General features: G+C 43.7%; 1 protein-coding gene across 2 annotated transcripts; it reads right to left on the reverse strand.

The window, feature by feature from the left end:
* Positions 1-4,992: 4,992 nt before the first annotated feature.
* LOC147637995 (large ribosomal subunit protein P1z-like) lies at positions 4,993-6,421 on the reverse strand. Of its 2 annotated transcripts, none has more exons than XM_086794744.1 (4): positions 6,265-6,421; positions 5,528-5,651; positions 5,334-5,425; positions 4,993-5,247 (listed from the first exon to the last, which is right to left on the reverse strand). In XM_086794744.1, the coding sequence occupies exons 1-4, from the start codon at positions 6,331-6,333 to the stop codon at positions 5,194-5,196; spliced, it is 339 nt and encodes a 112-aa protein (XP_086650870.1). In that variant the 5' UTR covers positions 6,334-6,421; the 3' UTR covers positions 4,993-5,193. The 2 variants fall into 2 exon arrangements, with proteins under 2 accessions (XP_086650870.1, XP_086650879.1); XM_086794753.1 differs by lacking the exon at positions 6,265-6,421 and adding an exon at positions 5,815-6,161.
* Positions 6,422-8,522: the final 2,101 nt, after the last annotated feature.

Raw genomic sequence — 8,522 nt, forward strand, 5'->3', positions numbered from 1 at the left:
ATGTATCGCTCGTGCTCCATATGTCATTGGTTGCTCATTGAGTGCAGTAGCGTGGGTTGGTACGTGCTCAAAGCTCTACCTCCCGTATCTACATTTCATATAACACACGAGAATGCTTTGTTAACTCCTCAAGGGAGATAGCCGAAGCATGGATCTGGAAAGGGTGCTCGGTGAGGGACTGGCAAAGGAGGGGTGTCGAGGCTTCTTGAAGAGGTATCTGTTTCTCCAAGGCCTATATAGAAGCCCTGCATTTCTCCATATGTTTCCCTTGCCGCGCGATGATGCGCATAAATTCTTGAAACATGGTGTTCGTGTTATCAATGATGACCTGGCTTCAAGAAGCATTCAATATCGACGAGGAAACATTTTCTGCTTGGATCTGGTACTCTCTCTCATCATTGGAATCCACCATAAATTCTTAGAACATGGTGTTCATGTCATCCATGATGACTTGGCTTCTAGAAGCATTCGCTATCGAGGAAATAGTTTCTCCTTGGATCTCTCTCTCAATACTGGAATCCGCCATAGTGGGAGTGGTCAAGATTTTTCTGAACCGCAACAATACCATCCACTCTGTGTGTGAGACGTTCTCGATCGCTTCCGAAGGCTATAAACCAACCATCCTTCGAGGCACACGAGTCACACTGCAATGGGCATGCAACCGGTGTCTGAAAACCAACCACAAGCGAAAAAAAAACTTCTTTTTCTTGGTTGAATCTCTTTACCAAAAGACACAGCTTTGATACCACTGTAGCATGCAGAAGCTTACAGACATGATTATACTTCAAATAACAAATATTCAACACCTTGGTTCCAAACAATTGCACAAAGTAGTGGAAGTAAGAGTGCAAGAGAGCGAGAGAGAAGACAACAAAGCACATTACAACCAACTGGGTCCCAAATACCCTCTACAAGGCCCCATCAAGGATGGTGTATTTTTGCTTTATTGAATGATGAGAAAAACACTCAATTTTGTAGATCTTCTCTTGCTATGGACAGTTAACATGTAGATGATCTGATTCTTGACCTTCAATCTTCACCTTTGCTTAAGGAATTCCCTCGGTTGTCCTAACCCTTGAATACCTTTAGCACTTTTTGAATTATGAGATGCTAAAAGACTTTCTAGACTATGCTTTTTATATAGTACTCAAATCTGTTGGTCAGTGGACTTTAGGAGGTTGTCGGCATGCTAAAAAATACTCCACGACCTGTTAACTAGGCACATGTTTCCCTTATGTCTAGGCTACGTAGGCTGCCCATGATGCTAGCATGCCTTGTTGTCCAACTTGCCTAGGCTAGCCACCTTGCTGGGCTGGCTGCCCATGGGCTAGCTAACAGGCTAGCCACCTTGCTGCCCAGGCTTGACCGACAGCATGCCCAACCATGGTTTTGGCTTTAGGGCTTGGCCATGGGCTTCCTTGGCCAGAGAGTGAACCACAAAGGTTACTTCTTAGGAAAGGGTCTCAAACCCTCTTCTAGGGTAGCCCAAAGGGTTGCCCCTTCTTCTACATGCAACTACTGCTTTATGTCTTAAATGCTTGGTATTTTGCTATAAGCCAAACACTCGAAACACCCGTCATCATTACAAAGGGTGACTCACAGTACGGACTAGCACTACTTCATGTGCCAGACTTGCACACCTGACCAAGACCACGTACGGGACTTGTACACCTAACCTTGGTTGCTTAGAGTGGAACCCTATCTGACTCATCCTGGACTGGGCTTCTCACAAGGGACCAGTTTCCACTCCCATGTCCTACACCTACTTGTACAGATATGTCCACGTGGCATCCAAGTACGGGATGCACGTGACACATGACTCCCAAGTCCTAGCATCAAAAAAACCTTGTGGAGAAACTACGTCCACCCTAGAATATCGAACAGTCCACCAACCACCAACTAGTCTAGACATTCAATCTAAGATCAAGAAGCGAAACTTCTCATCTCTCTCATGTACAATTCCGATGCATCAATTTCATTTGGCCATCACAAGAGAGTGTGTGAGGAATCAACCTACAGGTAACATGCCCTAGCAAAACAACCAAGAAAGTTCCTTATCTTGTTGTCCCTCATAGACCAACACTGCTCCTCACACTTACCATAGGTTAGCAATGTCAAAGCATAAAGCATCCCAAACCAAAAACTCATGAAGCCTTGGGAGATCCTACATGAGTACACTCTAGGGTCCCATACCACTAGAGCACACCCCACATAAAACCTCCATTAAGCATGATCATAGGCCCCTACAACCCAACCTTGAAGCAATCAAATTCTCTGCTTAACTAAAAACAAGCATTACGACTTAAGTCTCTAAAGTCAAGACAATTGAGCCACTCTTGAACTAACCAATGTGTATGCAAATTCAAACTTGAATCCCACTTAGCAAGAGCCTTTTAACACAACATGACAACCTGCTCAAGCTTGGGTCCGAGGCTATCATCCCCCAAGGAATCCTGGATAACGCGTTCATGTATATCTTCCATTCTAACTGCAGGTGGGCATATAAAATCCGAGCCATCCCAGGGCTTTTCTTGCTCAAAATCATCACGACCAACCAACTCCACGTTGTTACCATCATCTGACTTCAACAAATTATTGTCCATTGACTCCGGTGCGCATGAAACCGTATGCAAACTTGGAGAAAAACAGCGACAAAAAGGCAACGGGTTATGGGCCGAAAAGAAATGAAAGGTAAGAAAAAAGCTTGTAAGGTAGGTGAGAGGGCGAGGGAGAGGGCGAGGATGAAGTTTTCAGCAGTGGGAGAAGGTGTTGATCCGAGCCAGCACAAACCTGTAAGTATGATCCACCAAAGAGGGCAAGGTTGAATTTATAAGAGCAAGTGAGCTTATGAAAGCCCATCTTTAGTTTTGTGATTTCTAAAAAAGCCAGGACTTAAAATAAAAGCCCCCTTTGTTCTACGTCGTGCGGCCCCTTGTCCAGTCTGCCACCTGTTGCCCTGTGATTCATACATGCCATCCAAGCACAATCTGCCTTTGCCACCCTGTCTCACCCTGCGTATCAAACATGCAGCCCAACCTTGCGTCATGCACACAGGCTGCCTTGTTGCCCTGCCGTTCTGTGCATCAAACATGCAGGCCAGGCTTCCGGTTTGCACACAGGCTACCTTGTACAGCTGTTGGGCTTCTATTGTTGAGCTGCTGCCATCCCCAACCGACTGCAGACATTGTGCACAGTCTAGTCCTACTACCTATGGCTGGACACCACTTGGCCATGCACAAGCCTTGGCTGTTGCCTAGTTTGCATGCGTTGCTCATAGCTGGCTAGCCCTAGATTGGCTCAACCTCATGATCAAAACTAAATCTTTTTCATGTGCATCAAGCCAACATCCACCTCCTCTCCTCGTGTGACACAACCACACTAGTTGCTTTACTTGCCCATTCACGTTTGCCTTCATCAATAGGCAAGAGCAAGGGGCAAAAAATGTCGTGGTTTTGTGCTCACCAAAGAGGCGATTTCCAGCTTGCATGACGGCTTTATATCTTCTCTGAGATCCTTGATTTTCATCTTGCATGGCAAAGCTTTTTTATCTTCTGAGATCCTTGCGCATCCGCACACGAGATTCTGCCTTCATCAATAGGCAAAAGCAAGGGGCCAAAAATGTCATGGTTTTGTGCTCACGAAGGAGGCGATTTTCAGCTTGCATGACAAAGCTTTTTATCTTCTCTGAGATCCTTGATTTTCATCTTGCATGACAAAGCTTTTTTGTCTTCTCTAAGATCCTTGCGCATCCGCACACGAGATTTCCCCCTTTCCTGCTTTCCCGCACATCCATGCAAAGAAACCATGGGTTTCTTGCATAATCAACCAGCTCAAGGATACTATCTTGTGCATCCTTCATGCCCTCGATTCTAGTACTTTTCAGATCCAAGCTCTGGTACCAATGTGAGGTCTCCACAAACGATGCCGGTGGCAGTAGCCACAATCCATCACGATCATGCGATGAGTACAACAATGTTGGTCTTTGAAATCTTGTTAGGGTTTTGGTTGTAGGTGAAATAATCCTTGACCCAGATGGTTCATTGCCTAAAACCACCCTTGAGCCTAAGGTCTAATTGCCGCAAGCCTCGTTGGCCGCAACCTAGTGTCCCTTCCCACTAGGCTAAACCACCCACCTAGTAGCTCCATGGCCACACGATCCTACACACTACCTTGTTAACCCCAGGCAACCGCATGACTACTTGATCTCTTATCTAATAAGTGCCCCTAAGGCCACTTACATAGTAATAATTATTCGCCCTTGCTCTACTTATAAACTTTCCCACTTTTTTTAAAAGCTTCTACCCATGATAACCCTAGTCTATTAATTATAAGATCTTAGCCAATTGGTCCTCTCCTTACTAGCACCCTTAGCCCACATGTGAACCCTCCAAGTGCCCACACCCCAAGTGCCCACGCCCCAACTATGCCCTCAACCCTAATCCTAATCCTAATCCTAGGTTAGCACACGACCCTAGCCCTAATCCTAGTCTTGTGTAGACTTTATAATCCTACTTAAAAGGCCCCTCCATACATTCACCATACAAGCAAGCTTAATATGGACATGGTTCATATATTATCATGCACGTTTCCATGGCGAGGTTGTCTGCACTTCTCTCCTTCCACACACCGTACACATTTAGGGCATGAATGCCATAAGCAGAATTACATGTTAGTAGACATGAAAGAAAGCATCCTACTTAAAATTTCCCTCCATACATTCACCGTACAAGCAAGCTTAATACAGATGTGGTTCATATATTATCATGCAAGGTTTCATGACAGGACCACACACACAAGCACAACCACAGCACAGACCAAATAGATAGTTTGCTCATGTGAAGAGCACACTCCATGAAAAGCCTACACCATAACCATCTACATAGCACAACAGATGTATAATTGATTTGACTACTATTATTTCCCTCTATACTACTGTAAGACCATGACCACATTGAGAGTTCATCAATTCATCAATACACAGCAAGGACAAGATACAATAAAAGCCCAAAAATGCATATAAAAGAGCCCATCAAGGTCAAAGCAGTTATTTTGCTGATAAAACTGACCATTATGCTGAAAACATCATTGTATTACCCTCAAAACAACTTTCGCCTAGCAGCCGATACTGTTGAAACCTACAAAAATGAGTAAACAGGCAGGTTCATCCCTCCTGCAGATGCAGCAAAAGGTAATTTAATCAAACAAGCTGAAGCCCATATCTTCATCACTTTCCTCCTTGGGTTCCTCCTGTGAACAAGAAGTGGGTAAACATGAGATATGTTTCAATAACAGGAAATCTTCTGTAGATATGACATACAACCATCAATTGCTACCTTCTTCTCTTCAACAGGAGGGGGTGCTGCAGCACCTCCACCAGCAGCCGGAGCAGCACCTCCACCAACAGCAACCACAGCTCCGCCACCACCTACAAGCAGTAAGGCTGAGGTTAGTATAGGCCAGAATTTTTGTTTTTTAAGAAAGGGCAAATCAGTGGGGTTCACACATTAAAACAACCCTTAATACCCACCAGAACCAACATTTGTTATCAGATCCTCCACGCTACGCTTCTCTAGGAGCTTGGCAAATAATGCAGGCCAGTAAGACTCCACCTGGACATTTGCAGCCTTCACAAGAGTGGCTATTTTCTCAGCCTGCAATTTGAAGCACGTTTAATTAGCATTGAGTCATGTTACAAAGGTTGCATGCAGATAAACGTGCCCAGACCAAAGCAACCAGAGGGCAGCTTTCACCAGCGTTATGTAGAATCAGTGTGCAGCAATAAACTGTAGCTCAAATAACTGTATTGAAGTGCACCTTATCTCTGTTCTTAGTGCAGCATAACATATGCATCTTATCTCTGTTCTTAATGCAGCATTGCAAAGAGAGAGATTCAATCCATAATCCATTTCACACTATATAAGAAAAGGCAGTTTCTCATAAGCTATGCAAAAAAATGTAAATCCATGACTAACAGAATACAAAGCAAACACACATCCAAAAAGCAGGTCATGCGTGTGTCTGATATGCAGATAAGAAGTCATCCGGACCACGCATCTTAAAGGTCACAAAAAAAAACTTGGCAGTGTTGCGCATCATCGTAACCCAGAAAAAGAAAGTTTATGAGGCAACATACCAAGTCGCCAGAGCAGGTTTTCCAAGCAGTTTGGTTTGCTCACGAAGTTTTACTAGGGTTCCCTCTGGCGATGCATAGCCTGTCCATAGGCGAGAGAGAGAGAGAGAGAGAGAGAGAGAGAGAGAGAGTACCGTGATGGCTATGCCGTCGTCATGGAGAATGAGGGAGGCATACGTGCAGGCCAGCTCGCTAATCGCCATTGCAGAGACCAGCACCAGTCGAAAAAAAACAGACAGGAAAGAAAACGTAAAAATTTGCACTCTAACCTAGAATTCCTTTCACACTTACACCATACCGAGGCTTCGCTTGACCGGACAAGGAAGGCTAGAAGGCAGGGGATTTCAATGATTTTCATAAGGTTACTAATAGAAAATCTTCCTCTTACAAATTGCACATGCTTGATTCCTTGGAGGCCGAGAGACTTCTCTATTTGAGAGGTCTTTATGTTGCAGGCAACACACAACCTCTTTGTCCCTATGATGGACGATAGGTCTTTGTCGATCTTTGTCTCGCAGGCAACACAGGGACTCGATGTCCTTCTATGATGAAGCTATCTCGCATGCAATACATGACCTCTCTCTCTCTCTCACACACACACACACACACGCACACACGCACACAAACACACAACCACAATGATTACATGATTACATTCTCAGTTTAGGGTTTTGGGTAAAAGCCTCGTTAGATTAGGATTTTGGGGTGTTAAAGATGGAGGTTACATGCTTTGATGCACTCTTATCCAAAAATCAATGGATGTTTCTTGGATGCACTGAGGCCTAAGAGGTTCTCATGGCCTACCCCATGCGCTCTAGAGATCTCGTGACGTGGCCCTTGGACCCAACTACTTCAACAGAACCATAATGATCTCTAGGTACTGAACAATTGGGGCACCAATACATCTTTAGGGGTGTGTTTTTCTCTCCAAAAGGTAAAAAAATAGAGGATGGGAGGAGAGGTGGAGGGAGTGGAGGAGAGGGGTGAAGAGGTGGAGACAAAAAAGGGAGGTTGCAGGCTTTGGTGCAGTTAGAGGATCCAAAGGAGACGAGGAGAGATGGAGGAAGTGGTGAAGAGGGGTGGAGAGGTGGAGGCATTCGAGGTTCGAGCACAATTGTGGGAGGGGCATCGTTTATAGATCTAGTAGCGGGCAAGGATGGTGGATGCTAAGGTTTAATGTTAGTGCATTCTATCGGGGACACCCCTAATAAATGAGCATACTCTCTCTCTCTCTCTCTCTCTCTCTCTCTCTCTCTCTCTCTCTCTCTCTATCTCTCTCTCTATCTATCTATCTATCTATCTATCTATCTATCTATATATATATATATATATATATATATATATATATATACACTGAAATTTTGGAAAAACATGAGGTGATCGGCAAATTTAAGTCTATAATTTATTCTCAAGATGATTTATCTCAAATATCTTACACACTCAAGACTTGGGGGTGTTTGGTGGATAGGTTTCACTAGCTCTTGGCAGGAAATAGCAGAAAACCAACAGTTTTGGGTAGCATGGGCTATCTACTTTGCACAAATTGTGCTTGGGGACATTGCGGGGCAAACCAATAGTTTTGGGTAGCGTGGCTTTTCTACTTTTCACAAATTGCGCTTAGGGGGGACATTGCTGGGCAAACCAACAGTTTTGGGTAGCATGGCTTTCTACTTTGGACACAAATATTTTTTAAGGGTTTGTCTAATGTTTTCTATTTTGGTGAAATGCACACTTATTGTATTCATCTTGATATTACATTATGGATTTCACTTGTCTCCTTTTTTTGCTTGGACTTTGTCTATTTGTTGATATGAAATATGTAAGAAGCACGTACGTTCATTATTAAATGTTTTTTACAATTGTGAAGACTCAAAGATTGTCTCTATGTGAAGTTCCAAATTTTAGACATTATCAATCTGAGACAAAAGAGTAAGAATCAGCTTACTAAGGAGATGGAGGTGGTTGGTCCATCACAATCTCTATGAAGAGGACCACACTCTCAATGGTGAATGCACTTGTTTATGAGTGAACCAGTGCAAACTAGTTTGAGATGGAGGTGGTTATTCATCACAATCAAAGGCTCCTTCTATAGAGAGGACCAAACTTTAAATGGTCAACGCACTTGTTGTGTGAGTGAGCGAGTGGTGTAACCTGGCATGATTTGTATAAAGAGGATGAATAGCAAGAAGATGATTTGAGCTTGACAAAAAGTCTTGAGTAGGTGATGTAATAAATAGATGTGGATGTAGGATATTATATTGTTTGTAGTGTCCCAGAATTCCTCTTTTCATTGACTAAGGTAAAAAGCATGTGTAACAAATGCATTGAAATCTTTGTTATAGATTGTATGCCCAAAATGGTGCATTCATAGTCCCCATGAATACATCGGATG

This window comes from Cibotium barometz, chromosome 5 (assembly GCF_041138505.1).
Source record: "Cibotium barometz isolate CiBa-2024 chromosome 5, ASM4113850v1, whole genome shotgun sequence".
NCBI classification, from domain to species: domain Eukaryota; kingdom Viridiplantae; phylum Streptophyta; class Polypodiopsida; order Cyatheales; family Cibotiaceae; genus Cibotium; species Cibotium barometz.

Bases quoted from the DNA above. Each gene is read 5' to 3' on its own strand.
- LOC147637995 (XM_086794744.1), bottom strand. From the start codon at position 6,333: ATGGCGATTAGCGAGCTGGCCTGCACGTATGCCTCCCTCATTCTCCAT. The intron at 5,652-6,264 runs GTACTCTCTCTC...TTCAAATTGCAG, and splicing joins ACGACGGCATAGCCATCACG to GCTGAGAAAATAGCCACTCT. The intron at 5,248-5,333 runs GTAGCAATTGAT...TCTTGTTCACAG, and splicing joins CTCCTGTTGAAGAGAAGAAG to GAGGAACCCAAGGAGGAAAG.